Source organism: Alligator mississippiensis, chromosome 2, assembly GCF_030867095.1.
Source record: "Alligator mississippiensis isolate rAllMis1 chromosome 2, rAllMis1, whole genome shotgun sequence".
NCBI classification, from domain to species: domain Eukaryota; kingdom Metazoa; phylum Chordata; order Crocodylia; family Alligatoridae; genus Alligator; species Alligator mississippiensis.
In genome coordinates this window covers 275,228,605-275,252,370 of record NC_081825.1, presented here as the reverse complement: position 1 = coordinate 275,252,370, position 23,766 = coordinate 275,228,605, and the positions used below count along the sequence as shown (strand labels likewise).

Here is a 23,766-nt window from a genome sequence, read left to right as displayed (position 1 = left end):
GTTGAGTTCCAGGCACATTCCTGTTTCTTAGCAGTTGGTTTAGGCATTTCCCAGTGCAGGGGATTCTGAGACATCTAACTCCCTTTCTCTTTAAAATATAGGGGGATTAGGGGCCTATCATGGGTTTGTGACTTCTACCTTCAGAGCTAGATATCTGACTTCTGAGCACTTCTGACTTAGAAGTGCTCAGTGTTACCACATAAGTCTTTTTGTGAAGACTTGCCATTTTTGCTCCTTAAAAACTTTCCTCCCATCTGGTGAACTGTCCTGGAAGCCCTAACTGTATGGGGATCCAGGGCTAAGCCACGGCAGGAGCCCTTTTGGCATTGGAACTGTCTCCTTTTTCCTTTGTCGTGAGGCAGCAAAGGAACTTGGGAAAAGGAGGCTCTGTTAGTCTGGGTACAAAAGTGGATCAGAATCTACAGGGACATATCATCTACTTCTTGTTGAAACTGCAGGGAGAATATAGGTATGAATACCACGTACCCAAACAGGAATTCTGTCTGGCACCTGGAAACAGTGAATAGGTAATTGGTAACTTGCCTATAAAAATAAGAATAATGAATGGAGCAAACACAAAGGTAGGGAATTAGGAGGAAGTCATTCCTGACTGTCTTGGACAATAATGTTAATTAGCTGGTGAGACAAATGAGAACATTTTTAAAACAAAGCACATCAGCACAGCCAGGTTTGGGGACATCACCTTTATTTTGTGCATGTTTTTCAGAAAAAAATATTAGTTCTTCCTCCTGTGTGAATAATGAAACAAAATCAGTATTTTTGCTTCCAGTAACCAAAAAAATTAAACTCTTGACATTTGTATTAGCACCTTTTTGACCTTAACTGTCACCAGGTAGACTGAATGAAGACAAGCCATTGTAGCCTCCTCTCCTATTCCTGGCCAGGATATGTTGATTTCCTGTGCTGGTTAGTGCTGCTGCTTAATGTTGTGAGGCAATCTGTCCTTCATTTGCTTTACATGGGTTCTGAGTATCTAATGGTTCCTGTAGCCCATCTCCAAAAAAGATTTAAAAACCTGAATTCTCAAACATATGTATAATGGTAGCAACTAATGGTCACAATTATGTGGCATCCTGTGATTTAAGGCACTTAGTAAATAATACACAATGGTACAAAAACTTAAAGGTTGTAAAGTTTCATACAAGCTTAATTCAGCCCCCTTGTGTGAATGCCTTATGATGCATTACATAACTGCATACCTAGCTGCATGCTGTTTTTTCACAAGACTGCAATCGGTGTACAGAACGGACACTAAGTGATAGATACTCAATGTTTCTTTTTATCTTTATTCGGTATATGGCTCCAGATCCTATTACTGCATATCCAGAAACAGAATAATTTATTCAAATGTTTTCCATGGTGATGTTTCTTAGTTCTTTTACAAACATTTGAAGACTTGATTTTTCATAAAAATGAGGTGATATTGTTATCTCCATTTTGCACATTAAAATTAAAGTCTTATTGGCAAACGTCAGCTAATTTCCAGTGCCTGGTTGGAGAGCGCTACAGCTTGTCTTACTTTTTGTAGAAAACACACAAAGTTGTATGATCAGAGCAGAGCTTGCACTGATAATAGTTGTATCTGTGAATGCTTAATATTTCTGCAAATCAGATCCTGGGTGTTTCTAATTTATATACCCAGAAAGTGAGGAACACTCAGTGGCCAACTGTGAAAACGTTGATTTGTCTAAGCTGACCAGCATCACCTAGGCAACCTTAATTCGGGTGTTTCCTAAATTTTGATTTGGCAACCTACTACTCCCTTAGAAAGTCACATTTAAAAAAAAAAAACCCCAAACCCTGCATTATGCTTATGTAAAAAGAAGCCAAAAACCCCCAACCCCAAAATAAAGACAAAAAAACCTTTATACATGGAAAAGAGGAATTTCATCTTGTTGGCTTCCTGAATGAGTTGTTAGCAGGCTTGTCATCTTCAAATGTACAGCTGAGGTGGCCAGCCTGCTGCATGTGTGCCACAAATAACAAGAGCAGCTTCTGTGTGGCACGTGGCAGATCAGGGTTGGGATGGCAGCACAGCGGCTCATAAGGCAGAAAGTAAAGCAGCAAATCAAGTAAGAAGTACAGGGAAGGAAGCAGAAAGCAGAGCAGCAGACCATGCAGGGAGCATGAACTTGGGAACAGGAAACAGAGCAGGCAAGAGCATGAGATCAGAGTAGCACTGACACAGGGTGCGGGTCTAAATGTGGCACACCTGCCATAAGGGTTCACCCCCACTGAGCTACAGCTTCTCTACTGTTTAAACTAATGGAGTAACTGGTCTACTGTTATGACCTGTCAGCAGCTGAAAGGGCTGAAAGCCAGCAGTGTAACAAAGCCATCAACAAAGCCGATCGCACCTTATCGTACATTAGCAGATGTATGACCAACAGATTGAGGGAGGTGATGCTCCCCCTCTATGCGGCATTGGTTAGGCCACGGTTGGAGTACTGTGTCCAGTTCTGGGTGCCGCACTTCAAGAGGGATGTGGAGAATCTGGAGAGGGTCCAGAGGAGGGCCACTCATATGATTCGTGGCTTCCATGCAAAACCCTACTAGGGGAGGGATCTGGATCTCTTCAGCCTTCACAAGAGACGTCTGAGTGGGGACACCTTGTAGCAGCCTATAAGTTTATCAAGGGAGGACAACAGAGAGTTGGAGATGCGCTATTTACCAGGGCATCCCTAGGAGTAACTAGGAATAATGGGTACAAACTAGTGGAGAGTAGATTCAGGTTAGACAGTAGGAATAAATTTTTCACAGTAAGGGTTGCCAGAATCTGGAACAAAGTGTCAAGAGAGGTGGTACTATCACCTAGCTTGGAGGTCTTCAAGAGGAGGCTAGATAGGCACCTGGATGAGGTTGTCTGACCTCAGTCCTTTTCCTGCCTGGGGTAGGGGGTCAGACACAATGATCCTTTGGGGTCCCTTCCGACTCTACAATCTGTGATCTCTTAGAAGGGGAATGAAAACCAACTTTGTAGGTTTCTAAGTTGTTTGTTAGACAGTAAAACAATGCTTAGGTCCTTAAGAAGGATATGTTTTAATATTTATAAATGTTCCTGCACTGTCCATTTAACCTCTCTTGGCCCACTTTGGATCCTGGCCTCCCTCCTGCCTGGGCATCCTGAATCGGCCCCTGCCACCACTTCATCTGTCACTGTTTGTTTGAATCAAATGCCTGCCTTCCTCATGCTGCTTGAGGCAGCATGTACCAAAGCACAAGAGAGAGTTTTCCTTTCCTTAGTGGCACAGAAACCCCCAGCAGCTGGGAGAAGTGATTGCAAAGAGTCTCTGAAGCTTTAAACATAGAACATGCTCATCTCTTGTTTCTCTGTGGGGTGGCATTTATTCAGTCTTCAGCAGAGAGGAGCTATGAGGGGGGATCTGGCTCAGTGATGATCAGATATTCGAAGAATTTAGCAGCAAATCTCTTTAACAAGTTTTTACGGAGCATGTACATAATTGAAATTGTTTAAAGGGTAGAAGTTGGCCAAACTGGAATATGTTTTTTGCCATAGTCAGGGATGTATTTTTGCAGTTCTGACTGTACGCTCTCTTCCTTCTGCCATGCCACAGAATTTCAGATCGCTACTCAAAACTTTAGAGAGAAAGCTTTAGTGAAACAGTTGTAAGAATATTTTTAATATGGACCAAACAGCATGCGTGTTCCCCTCCTCCCCCTCGATCTTGTTCTTAAATATGAATCAATTATTTTAGCTGAAACTTCTTCTGAAAAAATTATCACCTTTAGAAAAATGGTTTGTTTGGCACAGTTGAATTATAGCAGAGTTTGTAACGGAAAGTGTTGGGCAGTCTTAACTAGATGTGTCAGTGTTTCCAATACCTATAATAAATTAGATGTTTCTAAAATGTTAAGTCTTGTTCTGTTACTGCTACATTAAGGATTTTAATTTTTCAAAAATACATTTGACCTAGATAAATACTGAAAAATGATTTTCTGTGTCTCAGCCATACTTTGCAGGTGTGGGCTTTTTTCATGGCTAAAGGCACTGTGTAGACCAAAGAAAGTTCTCTTTTGAAGTATAATGCCTTTCCCATTCTTAACTGAATTATTCCAGTATATGTCAAAACTTCCTTGAGAATTACTGACATCCTGCATGGAGGTGCAAGCATAGCCAAAGAGCAAGATATTTGGTGGGGGTTTTTAATTGGTTTGTTTTACTTCAAAAGAAACTAAATAGCTGTCTACTGAACAGCAAATGCCAAGAAAATTTGGCTTTCCTGTTGTTGAGTTCTAAATGAAAATATCTTCTCAGTAGAGAGAAATGACTGTTTTGTTCACTTTTAAAAACAATCACTGTTCCATATTTTTTCAGGGCTTCTTTTAATAAGTATAGGAGTGAGTCAGAAATATTTTAGCACTTGTATTAAAATGATGAATCCCTAGTTGGGATGAATATTTTGACAAAATCTATAGTATGGAGGTAAGCTTTTCTACCTGCCAGGAAATGTTTGTATTCATAAAGAATGTTATGTATTATGTAGATATATCTGACATTAATCATAGTTGCTTACTTTTTTACTTCATTTAAATCTTCAATGGCTTTAACTAGCAGTACAGAATGTGAGGTTTCATGGCAAAAATGAGTAGTTATTGTATCCTAATTTTGAATTAACCCAAAAACTTAAATGTTTTATTTACAGGGGTGTAGGTTGTAGCCTTGTTGGTCTAAGGACATAGGCAGACAAGATTCTATGGGTGAATCTGATATCTTTTATTAGACCAACTTAAATAGTTGGACATTTTTTAGCAAGCTTTGGGGTTTAAAAAACTTTGTCAGGCTGAGGAAGTGTCTGGAGTTGGTGTGTGCTCTTTCTGGATGGAATGAATAGTAAAGAAGCCAGAGGCTGGGCTGGGGTGCATGCAAGATATTATACTTAACATATATTTAACAAATATAAATGTTATATTTAACATTTAAGATTTAACATTCTATTTAACAATGTTATGTTTAACATTTGGAGAATGAAATAAAGACTGATTCCACAGGTTTGATGGGATACGTTTTAGTCATTTGCAACTGACTGCTATTTCTGCCAACTTTTTTTTTCTTAAAAAAAAAAAAAAAAAAAATCTTAATTCTTTAGTTGCCCAAAATGCTGAAGGGTTGAAATGAATAAAAACTGTTGTTTTACTGGCTCTAATTCTATCCTAACAATTTTTTTTCTCTTCATTTTTAGCATATGATTACACTGAAAGAGCAGCTATCAAAACAGCGCACAGAAACTGATAGTACCATCAACCAACTAAAACTTGATATAGATACGGAAAGAAGGAAAGTGTCTGAATTGGAAGTTGAGAAGATGGAAATAATTAAGGAGCTTGGAGTTCAGAAAGAAAAATTGACTCAATGTACATTTGCACTTAATGATTTGCATATGAGTAAGCAGGAGCTTGAGGATAACATTAAGGGCCTATATGAAAAGCTAAAGAAAGCCCAGGATTGTAACTTAAATAATAAAAAAGAAATTGCAGAATTGCAGCAAAAACTGAAAGAAAAAGAGGAGGAACTTTGTATATCCCAGAACAAGTTAACCAAAATAAATAATCAGGAATATAACATTAGCTGTCAAGAAAAAGAAGCAGAAATTGCAAAATTGAATCAAGACATTGCAGAAAATAAGCAATTAAGTAAAATTTTGGAGAAATCTGTGTTTGATCTCCAAGCACAAAATGAAAATCTGTTTGCAGACTGTGAAGAACTAAAGCGGCAGTTGCATGAAGCCATTACGGAGAAGAATAAAATTTCCTTGGAAAAAGGTACTATGCTGGAGGCTTTGACAATGGAAAAAGGACAGTTGGAATCTGAATTGAATCAGACTGAAAAGAGGCTGTTGGAACAGGCGCATAAATATGAGCGAACCATTGAGGAATTAACAAATACACGTAGCTTGAACACCACAGCATTGCAGCTAGAACACGAGCATCTGATTAAAGTCAATCGAGAGAGAGATTTTGAAATAGCAGAACTCAAAAGAAACATTGAGCAGATGGAAGCTGACCATCAAGAAACTAAAGAAATGTTGACAACTAGTTTGGGAGGACAAAAGCAGTTGACAGAACTCATAAAAGAAAAAGAGGTGTTTGTTGAAAAATTTAAAAATCAAGCAATACAGGTGCAGCAAGAACTTGAAGAATATATTAAGGCTTCCAAAAAGCATGAAACTGTAAGGCAGAATTTAGAGGAAAAGGACAAAAATCTTGCAGTGATGAAAGAAGAAAATAATCATCTGAAAGAAGAGATTGAAAGACTGAAGGACCAGCAAAGCAGATCTTCAGTTGTGGCTGAGCCGAAAACGTTAGATATTATTACTGAACTTGAAAGTGAGATAACACAGTTAAAACTAATAAAGAATAATCTTGAAGAGGAAATAAAGTTTCACAAAAAAACAATTGAAGACCAGCATCAGAAAACAGTGCAACTTCAACAGTCTTTGCAGGAGCATAGAAAGGAAATAGATGAATCTAAATTTCAGTGTGAGCAAATGAATGTCACACATGAAAAACTTTTCTTGGAGAAAGATGAAGAAATTAAAAGTTTACAGAGAACAATTGAACAAATTAAAACTCAGTTGCACAATGAGAGGCAAGTCATTCAAACAGATTCCTCTGATCTCTTTCAGGAAACCAAAGTCCAGACTCTTAATGGAGAAAATGGAAATGAAAAACATGATTTATCTAAAGCTGAAATTGAAAGGTTGGTAAAAGGTATGAGAGAGAAAGAAATGGAGATTAAACATTTGAATGAAAAGAATGTCTCTCTGACTCGACAAATTGACCAGTTGTCCAAAGATGAAGTTGGTAAACTCACTCAGATCATTCAAGAGAAAGACTTAGAGATACAAGCTCTCAATGCAAGAGTTTCCTCTGCATCTTATAGGCAGGATGTACTATGCCTTCAACAGCAGCTGCAAGCTTATGTCATGGAAAGAGAGCAAGTGCTAGCAGTTTTGAGTGAAAAGACTAGAGAGAACAGCCAGTTAAAAGCAGAGTATCATAAAATCATGGATATGGTGGCTGCTAAAGAAGCAGCTTTGATAAAGTTACAAGAAGAGAACAAAAAATTATCTAATAAGTTTGAAAACAGCAGCCAGGACATGTTTAGAGAAACTGTTCAGAATTTGTCTCGTATCATTCGAGAGAAAGATATTGAAATTGATGCCTTAAGTCAGAAATGCCAAACTTTATTGACTGTCCTACAGACATCGAGTGCAGGTACTGATAACGGGTCAGGAGGTGTTAACAGTAATCAGTTTGAGGAGCTTTTACAGGAACGTGATCAACTAAAACAGCAAGTTAAGAAGATGGAAGAGTGGAAGCAACAGGTCATGACAACTGTTCAGAACATGCAGCATGAATCAGCTCATCTCCAAGAGGAACTACATAAGCTTCAAGCACAGATTTCAGTTGACAGTGATAGCAACTCTAAATTACAGCTAGATTATAATGGCTTAATTCAGAGTTATGAACAGAATGAGAGAAAACTGAAAAGTTTTAGTCAAGAGTTAGTACAAGTTCAGCATAGCATAGGACAGCTTCATAACACCAAGGACCTTCTTCTGGGAAAACTTGATATGGTAAAGCCACCATTGCAGATGGCCTCTTCTAGTGTTTTACAAGCTTCAGGTATTCCAAGTGGTACTCCTTCTGAAATACTCAGTGACCACTGTAAGCAACTTCAACAGGAATTGGAACAGGTGAAAAAAATAGTACAAGAAAAAGATGTGACTATCAGAACTCTTCAGGAAAATAATCAAAGGCTGTCTGATTCCATGGCTGCAAAATCAGAGTTAGAAAGAAAGGGGCAAGAGGAGACTGATTCAGAGATGAAGCAGATAAGGGGAAAACATGATGTTTTGCAGAAGTCTCTTAAGGAAAAAGATCTCTTGATTAAATCTAAAAGTGATCAATTGCTTTCTGTAAGTGAAAATCTTAGTAACAAAGAAAATGAAAATGAACTTTTAAAACAAGCTGTAACTAATCTTAAAGAAAGAAATCTAATTTTAGAAATGGACATCCGTAAGTTGAAAGAAGAAAATGAAAAAATAGTTGAAAGGTGTAGAGAGAGAGAAACAGAATTCAGAGCATTACAAGAGACTAACATGCAGTTTTCAATGATGCTGAGGGAAAAAGAATTTGAATCCCACTCAATGAAAGAAAAAGCTCTTGCTTTCGAAAAGCTATTGAAAGAAAAAGAACAGGTATGTGGATAATATTTAATAATTCTGGTAGTTAAGAATTTTAAGGGGGAAATTACAGGTATTTATTTTTGATTGGAAATTGTAATGGGACATTCCCTAGGGTTGTCATAGCACCCCCTTGGTGGCCACCTTACTCCTGCCAGCCTTTGCTCTCACCTCTCAGGTTCTTCCCCTGGTATCTCGCTTGCCACGCCTTGATGTTGTTAATGAAGAGTGGAGGCTGCACGTAGAAGCTGGCGAGCTCTAAGTGCTCTTGTTAGTTCCTTTTTGCTACTCTGTGGGGTCCCCTGGCCCGCTTGGCTTCTAATTCAGACCACGACACCTGAAGTCTCTCTCCCTTTTTTCTGTGGACTAACGCTGGGCCCCTTGAACCCCAAACCTTGTCCGGGTTTCAGCCTGTTCAGCCTTAACTCCTTTTTCCTCTAGCTGAGGCCCCTCAACCCAGGTCTACTGACTTTGGCCCTGGCTCTCCAGGCCTCAGCCTCCCCACAGAGGGTGCCTGCCAGGTACCCACTTGTGGCTCCTCTGCCCCTACAGCCATTCCCAGGTCTCCGGGTGTCCAACAAACACAAACATGCACTAGCACCACTGAAATATAAGCAGGCTGCTTCTACCAAGTTCGTCCCTGCTGTCCGATATTATCCTCTCACAAACTATAATTCCCAGGGCTAGATCCACTCTTCCCCTTGTGGGAAGCTTGGGTACCCTTGGGCATTGCTTCCTGCAGTCAGCTTCCCTGTGGGAGCCTCTCACCCTGCAAGCTGCAGGATCCAGCTTCCCACTCGGGCTCAGGCCCTGGGCTTATATGCCTGGAAGCCCTGCCCCCTTTCTGTCATGTGCCTTCTCCAGTCCTGCACAGGGGTTTTTCCCTCTTAATTAAGGGCCAATCTGCACTCCTGCAGCTGCAACCCCATACGGCTGGCTTAGCTTGCTGCATCCCTTTAAAGTGGCACGAGCCCCCTGGGTCCCTGGTACAGATCCCCTCTGCCTGAAACTTTTGCTTCAATCCCTGGCCCCATCCCAAATGTGTGTCTGTTTTTTTTTGTCTTCATACTGTCTTGCTGGTCTCCCACCTTTATGTGGACTGCTTTTGCACATACCCCAGAGGTGCTGGTTGGATTTTCCTTCCCTTTCCAGTCTTAGCTCAGTAGTCCCACGGCTTGGCTTCCAGTAAAGGCATGTTCCTATCTCCTCCCTCTCCATTGTGTCCAAGTAACAGGGTTTGGGTTCCCTGTTACAGACATGCGGTCTTGAATTCCCACATAGTCTGGAAGTTTTGGCCTGAAAGCAATTTGTCAGTATGTACTTATTACTTGGAGGAGAGAAGAATTGTTGAAAGAAAATTTATTGAGGTTGTAAAGTCTGGTAAGAATTAAGGTTACCTGCACAAACTGAAGTTGTCCCCATTGTGTTAATGTATTATGAGACTGTTTGGATAACATAATCACGTTCTAGTTTGTTTCACATTGTCTCTTCCTCACTAGGTGAACTGTGTTCACTGAATCATTCAGTATTTTGTTTTAAACTTCTTGTTCAATGTGTGGTCTGTCACCTTTATTGCACATTGTTCAACCTTAGAAGACAGAATTATTGCTTTTTGTGACACCCATCACTACAGAAGCTGTTGTTGCAACTGTGAACGCACAGAACTTCTGCTCAGTAGATCAAAGGATCTCAAATTTGGAACAGAGAATTGAGGAACACTTAGTGTGACCTCTTGTGGAGAGTTTCTTTTAAGAAATTGGCCTAACATGGCGTAGAACAGTGAATCTCAAGTAGCCATGGCATCCTGGGTGCCACAAGATCCTTTTTAAGGGTACTGCGCAATATTTGCACTGTTCCGTGTGCAAATACCTATATATGACCCACATGGTAAACCAAGACATTTAAAATAGAAATCCATAGTATCAAAAATATTCTAACGTGGTCTTCCTGACTTCTTTGCTGCAGGAGAATTGCTCTTATTTGTCCACAGTGAAAAAATGAGCAAAAGCTAAGAGATGAGATTTTTCTGAGGGTTGCTTTGTCCTTTAGATCCACTGCATAATCTTTGCCATTTGAACTACCTGGACAATTAATAGCACCACTATGTTATCATCATCTGTTTGGCACTAGAGGGAGAACAGCATGCTTTGCCATTTGGTTCCTCAGATACTTGCTAACAGCAGAAGCATAGTAAGATCTAGGTATCTTGGCTCCCACTGCTGGTGCTGGAGAGGAGCGTGCTCTAGTGGGCTTACATAGTAGGCCTGTGTGAGTCGGCAGCGATCCGATCCGGCTTCAGATCCGGTTGCTTCGGGTGATTGCGATACGATCCGCAGCTCTGGACCGGGTTTCTGCCTCGATCCAGCCGAAGCGGCTCTAAAGCTTCAGAGCTGCCTTGGAGATCTGGCCATAGGGTATAATGGGGAATCAATGAAATAGCTGTAACTTTGTTGTTTTTTGTCCAATTTGGATGAAACTTGCACGAATGGTAGCCTCTGCCGAGAGCATGAAACCTGCCAAGTTTCAAGAAGATCGTGCAGGAGTTTGTGGGGAACTGTACCCCAAATTCTTGAAAGCCAAACTCATGTCACGGCTATGTGTTACAACACAGTGGGGTCAAAACTGCAGGGCTAGTAGCTCTTACTGAGGCCACAAAGCCTACCAAGTTTCAAGGAGATAGGTGCAGGGGTTTGGGGGAACTGTACCTCAAGCTGCAAACCAGCAAAGCTCGTGCCATGGGTGACACTGCGTGTGTTAAGGCGCAGCGGGGTGACAGGTGTAGCAATGGTGGCCCCTGCTGAGGCCGTGAAGCCTGCCAGCTATGGAGGAGATCGGTGCAGGGGGTTCTGGGGCCCTGCACCCCTAGCTGCTGACAGACAAAACTCATGCCAAGACTGCCTCTGTCTTGGAGCAGTTGATTGTCTGTATTGATTCTTTCCTCTCCTTAGCCTGGTTTTGTAGGTGCTAATTGCTGCTCGTTAAGTCGTTATGTAGTAGCTAGGTCCTGTGTATTGAGCTGGTCCCTGAGTGAATCATGATTGATTGCTTGGTAACTGGTAACACAGCAGCTTAGCAGCCAGGCCTGCCGTAGTTTCTCCCCTCCCCGCTCCAAGACAGAGAAAGTCAGTCCCACAAGCACCCACCGCGCGAGTTTTGCTTGTCTGCAGCCTGCGGGGCAGTTCCCCCCCCAAACCTCTGCACCGATCTTCTTGAAACTTGACAGGCTTTGTGGCCTCAGTAAGAGCAATCACTCCTGCAGTTTTGACCCCCCTGTGTTGTCACACACAGACATGACAGGAGTTTTGCTTTCAAGAATTTGGGGTGCTGTTCCCCCCCAAACCCCTGCACCGATCTTCTTGAAACTTGGCAGGCTTCATCCGCTCTGCAGAGTCTACCATCCCTGAAAATTTCATCCAAATCGGACAAAAAATAACCAAGTTATAGATATTTTATTGTTTCCCCATTATACCCTATGGATGGATCTCCGAGGCGGCTCCAAAGCGCTTCAGAAGCTCTGAACCGCTTCGGGAAGCCTAATGAGGCCAGCACTTCAACCCAGATGTGCTGCTTCAGACCCCGAAGCATCCAAAACTTCTCCAGATGCAAAGCTCTGTCCGAAGCCTCGCACAGCCCTAATACACAGCCTTTTCTGCCTGCTCCTGTCCAACTTGACCTCTCTTTTGGCAGTTGGCTTCAACCTCTCTGGCCCATTCCTTGTTCTTCTTTCTAGTTCCATTCTCACGTAGCCAGTCCTAGTCTTGGTTCCTCTTCCTAATTCTGTTCCTTCCTTGTCCTAATCCCCACCCCACTTCTTCTATCCATCTTTTGTCTCCTTGTCCAATTGTTCTTGCTCACTCTAGCCCACTGACTTTAGTTCCTCTTCTGTATTTTTCTGCACACCATTATTTTCCTGTCGCCTCACCACTGCCTTTAAGGCTTATTGTCCTAGTCTGTTTCCCCAGCTACTTCCAGTTTTCTAGTCATACCCTGGTTCTTTGTCAGATCACCTCACCTTCCCTAGAATTGCTTTTCCCATTCCCTGCTAGTTCTCACTCTCTCTCATTCCATTCATGTTATTTTGCCAAAACCCCAGCCTTGTTCTTGAAACCATTTCCAAATCAAAAATTAGCCCAAGGTACATGTGCATATGGGAAACTTTAGCTCAAGTGGCTAAAGTCTGGTAAAAAGCAATTGAAAGTAGGGTCTTATAATTGAATATTTTGGGAAATTTTATTAGACTGTTCTACCAGCCTCATCTATAATGAAACATTGCAGAAGTGAATAAATTCCAAGATTTTGCATAATTTATTGCAAGCTTTTTCTATTCAGGATCTCTTGAAAAAACATATTATATTTTTAAAAATGACCAGTCCTACTCTTACTAAGAGAGTAATGCCTAAATAAAACTTTGCAGAGTGACATTTCTTAGTTTTAATAATTTAATTTTCAAATGGGATATAAAATTTGTCATTCTTTAGGCTATCTCCATTATACTGTACCAAGTGTGTGTATATCATATACCATATACTTAAAACGTCATAGATTTAATGTATTTGAGTTGTTTCAAATGAAATATGTTTATGACTTGCTGTACATGGCAGTTAACATTTTTGTATTCTTTTCATGCATGACGCAAGTACTTGTCTAAATGCTGGTTTAAATTTTCAATGGATCCTTTTCAATAGATACAATGAAATTGCCATGATTAGGAGCCTTAATCTCTTTAAAACACAGTTATTTTGTGGAAAACAGGTCTATTAAATTCCACTATGGTATTCTATTTTACTTTCAGTCATTTCGATAGCAAATCTGTTGTTGAAACAATAAATGGACAATAAAAATATTTGATAATAAAGTGCATTCCATATGTTTAAGCGTATTGGTAATATTATAATAAACACATACAGGTTACATGGGTGAAGACAAATGGTATGTAAATGTCTGTACAGCTTATTGGTGTACAAAACTAGTGTAACTTGCATTGGTGTTTGCATAAAATAACCAGCTTTGCTAAAACAGCTGCCTGAGTAAGTGCTATTACTTTAAATTCCCACTGGGTGTCAGGGGAGCTGATAATAGTCTGAGCAAACACCTACCCCAGAATTAAATTTGACTAGAGCTGCAAATAAACAACATTTGTACATTGGTGTGACTTCATTTGATGTATAGTTATTTCTGTCTTTCCAAGCAGTAACTTTCCCCAGACTTTCTGCTGACTGTCTCTAGTATAGGCCTATATGTAATAAGCCTGTTCCTCATTTACATGAGTAAAATACAGGTTACATTGGTGTAAATGTGTTCAGTGTCTGTTGTGCAAAGGCCTTAAGACTAGATTTCCTCAGGAGCCTCTGTTACCATTGTAATGTAGGCATGAGGCACCGGTGTCCTTATTATACCTTGACAGATGTAGATACATTAATTCTATTAGGCTAGTGAGCATCACCCAGGCTAGGAAACCCCCCAAAATGGCTATCTAGACTCCATCTTTAGGAACTGATATCTCTGTAAAGATCCACCAAGGAACTAGTTTAGACAAGCTCTCAGAGTTTTAGGGGATAAAGATGTTTCTTGATATTTAAGCCTTTTATCTAGCAACATGAAAGATTGGACCTTGAGGGTGCTGGCAGAGATGCATTTAATGGCATGATGATCTGGTCCCTAATCCCAACAAGTCCCACACATGCATGGCAGGACACTCAATTGTTGGGATAAGGGAACAGACCCCAATGAGCATGACTGCCGGTGCAGGAACCCTGGCATGGGGGACTAGTCCCCAATGCTGTGCTTCCCACAGTACCCTCTCAATTTGCCAGCATGCATGGAGCCTAGGGTCATGATCCCCAGCTCTGCACACAATGGCAAGTTGACAGAGCCCACACTGCAGTCCTGCATAGGCCTCCCCCTTTTGCAGGTTTGCAAGCACCAGTTAAGGGGGGAGTTGACTAGCTCCCCCCACCTGGCATCTGCAAACTTGTGTACCCACCACTACTGCAGGTGGGGCTTCACCAGTGGTTTTAAAGGACCTGCCACACCAGGATCTTGGGGGTGAGGAGCTTCTCCTCAGTCTGAGGCCCTACTACACTGGGACTTCTACGAACATATTAGAACAATATGCCAATAAAATCATTTCCAAATAGGCAAGAGAGGATATGCTTCATGAATAGATGGTCTGTTCATTTGTTTCACTGGTATATTCATTTCTTTTTCAGTTTATAAACACTTTGGGTAGAGACTGCCTTCTTTTCTGTGCCTTGCATGTTTGTGCAGAAATAAGTGATAAATAGTAACAGGCTCTTTTTGTACAAAGCATATATTTTTCATTTTTTTATACATATTTTCAACATTTGTTAATCATATATCCTCCTCCTCCAAAAGGGCAAGACAGGGGAGTTGAATCAGCTGTTAAACGAAGTGAAATCAATGCAAGAGAATGCTGTTACTTTTCAACAAGAGAGAGACCAAGTCATGGTAGCGCTCAAGCAGAAACAAATGGAGAACAGTGCCCTACAAAATGAGGTAGGACATTTAGCAGTTAACAAGCATAAAAGAGCATGAGTGGGGAAAAATACTATGCCAGAGTTAATTGATAAAGCAAAATAAAGTCTCTGTAAGTACAGAAGATATTTTAAAAATATATCCCTATGTATTACAATTTGTTAGGGAATCTTTTTTGGTGTGTATAACCTTGCGCAAAGCTGTGTCATCCAACATAAAACGTATTCTAACTAGGTGCAGCATTTGCGTGAGAAGGAGCAACGTCTAAACCAGGAATTAGAGAGGTTGCGTAATCACCTTTTGGAAATGGAGGATTCTTACACACGGGAAGCTTTAGCTGCAGAGGACCGAGAGACCAAGCTGAGAAAGAAGGTGACTGTACTGGAGGAAAAACTAGTATCTTCTTCAACTGCGGTGGAAAATGCAAGGTAATGTTTCCCTCTCTCTAGACAAAACGTGTTCTAATTATTACAGTATGCTAAAATGGAGGAGGAGGAGAGGTGGTGTACTCTCTGGGCTTCACAGTCAAAAGTCCTAGAAAACAAGATGAGTAAAATTATTCTAAATCAGAAGTCTGTTCTGAAACTACCCAGGCACCTCTGTTCTAGACCAGAAAGCAGTATATATCTTTAGGGGAGTAGTCATAGAAATAATGACGTTTGAGAGTGACTTAATTAAAAAAAAATGTATCAAATGCAAACCAATCCATTAATTTAACAATATACAAAGTAGCTGATGTGAAAGAGGCATTGGTACCCAACCTATTTTAAATGTACCTTCTTACCTAAATCCTCACAAGTTGACTTGCTGGCTTGTTTTCTATCTGATGTTTTCTAAAAATATTAGTAAAGTAAAAGCTGTGTTAACTGGCACTTTATAAGCCAGAAAACTGTATTAACCAGCATCCGAGCGATGCAGCAAAAGCGAAACCGGAAGTACTGCTTCCAGGGGACTTCCCATGTCGCTGCCACAAGCTGAGTTTTTCCTCGCCACTTTTTCAGCTCACAGCCCAGGGCAAAAGCAGCCCGCGTGGGAAAAAGCAGCCTGCGCGGGGCCCCCCTCCCTGTCCCCCAGCACACTGATGCTGGGGAGTGCACCAGACAGTGCACATTTGATTAACTGGAATATTTGATTAACTGGCATCCCCCATTCCCGGGGGATGCCGGATAACAGAGCTTTTACTGTATTAGTATCTTTACTTCCATACTTTTCAGTATCTTTACTTCATGTCCAAAAACATAAATATTTGTTTTTTGGCTGTAGAAATGCTTTCTGCAGTAGGTTTCCCCTCCATAAAGTATCTGGGTAGCTGTGACATCAGCAGGATGTATTTGAGTCCTTGCAGGGAGAGGTGCTGGCAAGACAGAGGCATTTATTATCCTTATAATATCTGCCATAGTCTGCAAATGTAAGGGAATAGACTCAGTGTCTCAGCAGGCTCCTTTTATTCCTATCTTGTTCTTTTTCTAGTAGCATTTTAACAGGAAAAATATCATAACCAGACTATAAGTTTTAACATGATCCCATCATTTTCTTGAAACTCATGTTAATCTAATCCACTTTAAAGGAAGTCCTTCTGTTTTTAATTTGACCTCCCATCTAATTCAAACTGTCCAAATCACTCTGATCAGTATCATAGGTAATAAGAAACCAAAATGGAGCATTGCCATTACTGAGGAATAGATCTTTTCTTCTTTTCTGTTAAGTTTCTAAACTCAGCAACTTTCTGGGGATGATGATTCTTGTATTTTAGTTTCATAAGGAAAAGAGGGAAGGCTCTGGCAAACTGTTAAGCTTAAAGCATGTTTAAATTAGAAACCTTTGTGGCATCTTTATAAACAAGGCTCCTGTATAATGCTTTGTTCTTATCTCAATCATTGCTGTAAATAGTCTTGGCACAGAAACACATATTCTTTAAAAAAAAAAAAAAATTGTATGCTTATTTCATCAAAAACTTTTCAAAGTTTTATTACCATCTCTCTTTATTTCCCATTTAAAGTTGTTTCAGCTTTTCATACCAATATAAATGGAAGTAACACAGTGACTCAGGTGATCCATAGTGAATTAGATGCATAATCTTCTGGTGAATATAAAAGAAGAATGTGTTATCAGTTGGAGACTGATTTAGAAACATAAGGAAAATCAGTGGAAGGCCCCTGCTGATTTCTGTGGGAGCTGAATTGGACCTTCAAAGAGACCAGAATGTCATTTCTTTGCAAACAGATTGAGTCTTATGTACAAAAAGGAAAAAAAAAACAAAGGGAAAAAACGTATTTTTTTTTTGTCCAGGTGTTAAAATAGCTGATTTTATTACAAATGGAAAGAGACAATACTTGTCCTAAAAGGTTGCATAGTGTACATAGTGAATGTTTCAGTATTGAACTATTGAATTTAGAATTGGAGATGGTAGAGTTAAAAAATCTTGTTGAGAAGCCTGGTTTAGAAAAAAAAAAAAAAGACCTGCCAAGGTGACTTTTCTAAACTGCTTGATTTAATATGATTTTTTTGTTTTGCAGCCATCAGGCCAGTCTGCAGGTAGAATCCTTGCAAGAGCAGTTGAACTTGGTTTCTAAGCAGAGAGATGAAACTATGCTTCAGCTTACCATCTCACAGGACCAAGTGAAACAGTATGCAATGTCATTGGCTAACCTGCAGATGGTACTAGAGCAATTTCAACAGGGTAAGTTACATCATAACATTTGGGGAAAAAACTAACATTTTCAGTTTGTATGATTCTTGCAGATTGGTGAATTTTAAAAGCTGGTGGTCACTAATACACTTTCAGATAAGGTTTTAATTTTAAAATCTTTCAGCTATGCAATATTTGGAGTGAAATTCTCACCTCTTCAAAATCAGTAACTCCATAATTTAACTCTGGGTTGCTGAAATCTGGATACAATAACATTATGACTTGATTTCTCTAGATTGCCAAATCCAGAGGATTAGAATGGGTAAACTTAATCACATATATCATCTTTTTGTTTTCCTTCAGAAGAGAAAGCTATGTATGCAGCAGAGCTAGACAAACACCAAAAACAAATCACAGAATGGAAAAGGAAAGCTGAAAGGCTAGAGGAGAAGGTTGAATCATTACAGGTAAACTGAATTAAATTCTCTAAAGTTTTTTGTATTAATCCCAATTTGTCAGATTTAAAAATACAGTATATATTATTAAGTGGTATCGCTTGGGAATGTTTATAAGTCTTCATTAAAAACTTTTGTCTTATGGAAGTGCGGAGAAAGGGAGAATAGAATAGCCAAGTAGACTTGCTGTGTAGATCACTGTTTTTCTTGGATATCTGCAGTTCAGATGTTTAAAATGTGATTTATTAAAATATTTTGAATCTGTTCTATTTTTTTTGTGAACATACTGAATTATTGTAACAGTGACCTTCCTTATACATTTTCTCTTCCTCCTTTGCAGGAAAGCTTAGAAGAAGCAAATGCTGCCCTGGATGCAGCCTCACGGCTGACTGAGCAGCTGGATCTGAAAGAGGAGCAAATTGAGGAGCTTAAAAAAGAAGGTGGTAAATTGATTTTTCCCTGAAGTCTTGCAAGAAATTGAGAAAGCAGTGGAAAATTTACAGAAGGCATAAACTACCAGATTTTCTCTTATAAAAGAGCAGATTCTGTGTAATTTGTGACAAGCTTGAATTTTTCAACATGGAAAAATTAAAGTTTATAGACTAGAGGTCCTGAATTGCAGGTCTCTTATCAGGAGATAAGATATTATATTAATTTTTTTCCTACAATACTAGTCCTTAGTTAAATAAGCTTTTTAAAAACATGCTTGTGAAGTGCTCAGATAACAGTGATTGAGACTCATCTAAAAATAAATAGTTGTTATATGTTGGTATGCACACAAGCATGACTTTTTCCTGAAACTTGGGGTTCTTTTCTTTAACATTCATTTTTTTTCTATTGTGTGTACTTTTGGGGGTTTTGTCCTCTGTGTTTCTATCCTGTTTTAAAAATCATCTTTTATTATAAATTTTATCCTAAATACTTAATAGAAAATAAATGGTTAAAGTAATAGCAGGAAGGGAGAGTAGTATAATTGGGAGGGAGATATTTAAATCTTCAGTTGGGAGGATGATGGGGTAAGGGGGAGTGGAAGAAGGGGAGGAGATGGTCTGGATGGCAGAAGCTAGCATCAGCAGCAGATGAGTTTGGCTGAAGGGGCATAGAGAAGACTAATAATAGACCAAGTTAAGAGTGGGGCCAGGAATAAATGTGTGAGATGTTTTGGTAACAATAAATCTTTGGGGGTATTTTAACAATTTTGTAGCAGTGAGGGCAAAAATTAATTTCTTTTAATACTTCCAGTTGGATTATTTGATCTTTGTGGTAGTTAAAGGGGCAGATCACCCTCCTGCAGGTAATTCCCATCATGTTAGTAGCAGTTATGTGTGTGCATTCTTTAATTAACTAAAGAGCTGTTAGCTGTATTATTTTAGATCTGATTTCACCTCTTTTTAAATGGTAAGATTCCTAATGGCTCTGATTTTTAAGAAAGATGCTTTGCATTTTATTCTTAGATTGAGTACTCTAAAAACTGAAAAATGTTATTACACTGTACTTTATTTTGAAGACCAAACTTGGCCAGACAGTAAAGGAATTTGCCAAGATAAATAGTTTTGAAAAAGATTTATGGTTTTGCTGTAGGACAGCACTTTAAACATGAATTGTATAAGGAAGTTGTGTGGGCTTTTCTTTGATAGTAAGGTAGAGATTAATGATTCATTGACAGAGTTTTAACATTAAAACCATGTAAGGGAACCTAACAAGACATGGTGACTGTTTAGTGAAAATTGACTCTATTTTCTCTTATCTTTAACAGTACAGTATATGTTGGTAGTGTCAATATAATTAGTTTAATTTAATAGGAAAAAGTCACAGGCGATTTTTTTTTTTTTATTTTATTTTTTTTTTATATAAAATGCATGAAACATTAAAGCCAGTGTGGGAGAATTTGTATTTTTGAACTGCTACCCTGTGATTTATTTTCTTTTAATAGCTATGAAATGAACTTTGGATATGCTGGGTCAGACCCCGTTTCACATGTTAGGTATCTAAGTGCACTTGTACTCCACCGTGTTGGAATCTCTGAAAAACAGTAATGCAAGGGCTGAGTGAGTTCTGCTTCTCCCTTCCACTTGTGACTTAATCTTAAGGCTTGATGAAGAATTGTTATAACAAGTTGATATCTTAAGAGTTTTCCAGGGACTCAGACTTGGGTGTCTACGTGATCCTTAAGTATCTAATACAGAGGTTTCAACCTTTTTAAACAAGTGTACCCCTTCTGGTGGCGTCAGGGGTGAGGGTGGGGAACATGCACGCAGCCTCTGCCACCCACCACCCTGCGCGCCACTTTCCCATGGCTTGTTGCACATGCAGCTCCACGGGCTGCTGACTGGCCTCATACCTGGCCAATTGCGTGTCGCCCATCAGCAGCCCATGGAGCTGAACGTGTGACCGTCTGTGGGAAAGCAGTGCGTGGAGGTGGTGCGGGATGGTGAATGGTGGTGGCAGCCACATGCGAGCTCCCTCCTGTGTCCCGCTGGCTGGGCGGCTCCTGTGTGGCTCAGTGGTGCACCGCTGCCCTTGGGGGCCCCTGCCCTCCACCCCCCCCCGGTCCTACTCCTGGGAGGTGGCAGCACAGGGTGGTGGGTAGTGGCACTCTGTTCCTGCACACCCACACATACCTCCTAGGACATTTCCAAGTACCTCTATGGGTACACGTACCCCTGGTTGACAACCCTTGATCTAACAGATGCAATAGGATCTGGCCCATTGTTATTTCTTTTATTGAACTAATTTTAATTGTCATCTCAGAGGATTGATAGCACTATAAAAAGCCAGGCATTGTACCAATACTAGCTTTACTGTACAGGTCAGGGCTGAAACGATGGCATCTGTAGTTTTTCCTGCATTTATCATTTTCCTGTCTTGAACCAAGTCTGAAAGTGTACATGGTGTCTAGATGTCTGTTGATTTAGTGATATGAGAGAGTACTGGTCACAAAGAGCAAGCTTTTAAAACTTTTTCAAGCATTAGACGATGTATGGTACTTACTTTGACTAGGAGTGCACTGATAAAGATTTTTTTGGCTGATACCAGTGGCCAATTATTAACCAGCTGTATCGGCCTGTACTGATTCAGTAGCTGCTAGGTGGTCCAGCAGTGTCTGGCCAATTTAAGTCTGTCGGGGAGGGAAGGGGCGTGGTGGGGCCCGAGTGAGGCCCCCACGGTGAGGGAGGGAGTAGGGCTGGGACAGGAGCAGGCAATACCTGCGTGGAGCTTGGGATGGACCCATGGGTGGCTTGTCTGGGTGGTAGGGAGCAGGGGCAGCTCCCGGCCTCTGTGCGCACCCCTAGGGGAGGCATGGGGCAAGTACCTCCCAGATTTGTGTGTGGAGCAAGGGCAGGTTGCCTGCTGTGGGCTCGGGGCCAGGGGCTACACTAGCCTCTTCCCAGTTGGGGGCTGGGCTGGGGTTGTGCTTGGGGTGGGCGGTGGCAGCATTGTGAGGAGAGGTACAGGGGGCCTATGGCGAATTTTGGGGTGGCTGTAGCCCCCCCACCGCTGCCTCCTCCCACTCCGAGGGCAGCTTTAGCCCAGCTCCACCACTGGGAAGAGGCCAGTGTGCAGTCCCTGGCCCCGAGCCCACAGCAGGCAACCTGCCCTCACCCTGTGCACAAATCCAAGGGCACAAGCCCCCCCACCATGCCTCCCCCTGGATGCATGCTGCAGCAGGAGCTGGAATGTTGCCCGGCAGCTTGGAGAGCAGCGTCTGGCCAGTAGGTCTGTGGGGGAAAGGGGCGTGGGAGATGGAAAGGGCTGGGGGGAGGCGGACCAAGGCCCCCATAGTGAGGGAGGGAGTGGGGCTGGGGCTGGCGCTGCTCAGCCGGGGTGGGATCTGTGGGCAGCTCAATCCCCTCTCCCACACCCTATGGATGAGCTGCCCACAGGTCCCACCCTGGCTGGGCAACCCCAGCCCCACTTCCTCCCTCACCATGGGGGCCTTGGTCTTCCCCCCACACCACAAACCCCTTCCCTCCCCCACGCCCCTTTCCCCCACAGACCTACTGGCCAGACACTGCTCTCCAAGCTGCCAGGCTACATTCCTGGCCTTGTGCATGCTGTGGTTGCACATGTGCACATGGCATTTATTAGTGACATTATAAGCTACACCAGCCAAAAAAAGCCAATTACGGATCATGTCAGCTTTTCTTTTATTGGTGCCAATCCAATATGGACCAATATATCGGTGCACCTCTAGTCTTGTCTTTCTCCCTGCCTTGCTTCCATCTCTTCAGAGGCTCCGGTACAGTGGTTCTCAACCTTTTAAGAGTCAGGCACCCTTGGATAGACGTGAGCCACCCCTTAGAAAAAGCCATCTCTTAATTTTCATTCTTTTAGAATACACAAGTCATAGAGCAATTTTTCTGTTGCAGACAACTCCAACTCAGGGGGCATTTATACATGCGGTCCACAAATGGGTGGGGGGTGGTTTGCTTTAATTAGAGTAGCTCTGAGAGCTGCTGTAACTAAAGCATCTAGAGCGTCATGAGCATCAGCACCCCTGCACTGAAAAATGGTGACAGGGACGCTTTAACTAAAACCCATTGAACGAGCTTTAGTTTTAAAGCACCTTGTCACCTTTTTTTTTTTCTCTAGGAAGAAAAAGCTTAAGAACTCCTGAGCTAGACAATCCCCATATTTAATTAGTCCCTGAAGAGAATGGGAGATGATGAGAGGGCAGAGGTTTGCTTGCCTTCTGTAGTTACCAGCAATCCTACTGCTTGCTCATTTTCTTTGCCCTCAATGGGAGGAGGACCATTTTGCTTTATGGATTTGCTAGGGGAAGGAGCCTCAAGGCTCTTACCTATACAGTCCTGTGTTATGTTGATGTAATTATTTCTTTGCATTTTAAAAATCCTTCTCCTCTCCTCTGCACTAGGTGGGAATAATTCTTTTCACTAAAAACAAACTTTTTAAAAACAAGCAGACACAAAATTTGGGGTCAGAGAGGGGACTAGGTGTGTGAAGTAATTTGGCAACCCTCAGCTATTTTAGTCAAAATTCTTCAGAGAAGCTGTGGCTTTTGCTACTTGACTGAATGTTTGCTTGAATTCCAGTTGTGTGTTTGCAGCTTTTGGTCTCCCTTGAGCTAGGTCAGGGTGTTCCCCCAGTTCACAGACAATTTTTACAACCTCTTTAAATTAAATCTCAAGCTACTACGTGAACATGCAACCAGTTACCTCTTATTTTTGAGCAGAGCCATCTGTATAGCTTGATTTCTGTATACTCATTCCCAGTGAAACTTTCCAAGCACCAAGGGCCAAAATCAGCTATGGTGTAAGTAGACACCCCTCCCCCCCCAATTGAGGGGGAAGCTGTACTCATGTCAGATGAATTTGATCCCATATTTTATTGGAGTTAGAGCATTGGTAGGTTTAAACTTGGTAAGGTTGGATCTTAGTATGTTTTTAAACTGTATTGTGATGCAAGTAATTTAATTTAAAAATTTGACACATAAGGGCAACTACATTTTAATTTCTTAGAATGTGATTATAACAAATTAAAGATTTGTTTAATTTGTAGAAATGGTACTCAGATTTCTACAATATTATTTACACAAGAAAACATACGCTGTCCCATTGAATATGGGCCAAATACATTCCCAGACACCAGTTTGTTGGCCAGGTTTTTGAAGGATTTCTTTATGGATTTTTTTGGCAGAAGCAATATTAATGGAAAAGTATAAGATGTATACCAGATGCAGTTTTCTAAATTGCCATAAATGGTTAACAAATTATTGGAGACTGCTGTAAATGTCTGGTTTACAGCAATCCATGCTGATTTTTGGCTCGGGTCTCTTCTGTTATTTGCCCTTTTCATAGCCTCAAAGTAAATGATCGAAAACTTTTTCAACTATGAAATTGTGTTTTAGAAGAAAATTAAAATGTTTCTGAGATTTGTGTTTTATAATCAGATCAGTGTTGTTCACTTTTTCTAAATGAGTGTAGATGTGTAATAATCA

The 23,766-nt window shown here is 40.9% G+C and overlaps 1 protein-coding gene across 3 annotated transcripts in view; it reads left to right on the top strand.

The window, feature by feature from the left end:
* The window catches only part of TRIP11 (thyroid hormone receptor interactor 11), a 68,473-nt gene that overhangs the window by 31,587 nt on the left and 13,120 nt on the right, over window positions 1–23,766 (top strand). For all 3 annotated transcript variants that reach the window (XM_006259233.4, XM_019481663.2, XM_019481662.2), the window contains 6 exons: window positions 5,223–8,243; window positions 14,604–14,744; window positions 14,958–15,151; window positions 17,240–17,403; window positions 17,716–17,819; window positions 18,148–18,247. In XM_006259233.4, coding sequence (XP_006259295.2) covers window positions 5,223–8,243; window positions 14,604–14,744; window positions 14,958–15,151; window positions 17,240–17,403; window positions 17,716–17,819; window positions 18,148–18,247 — 3,724 coding nt within the window. The remainder of the gene's footprint in view (window positions 1–5,222; window positions 8,244–14,603; window positions 14,745–14,957; window positions 15,152–17,239; window positions 17,404–17,715; window positions 17,820–18,147; window positions 18,248–23,766) is intronic.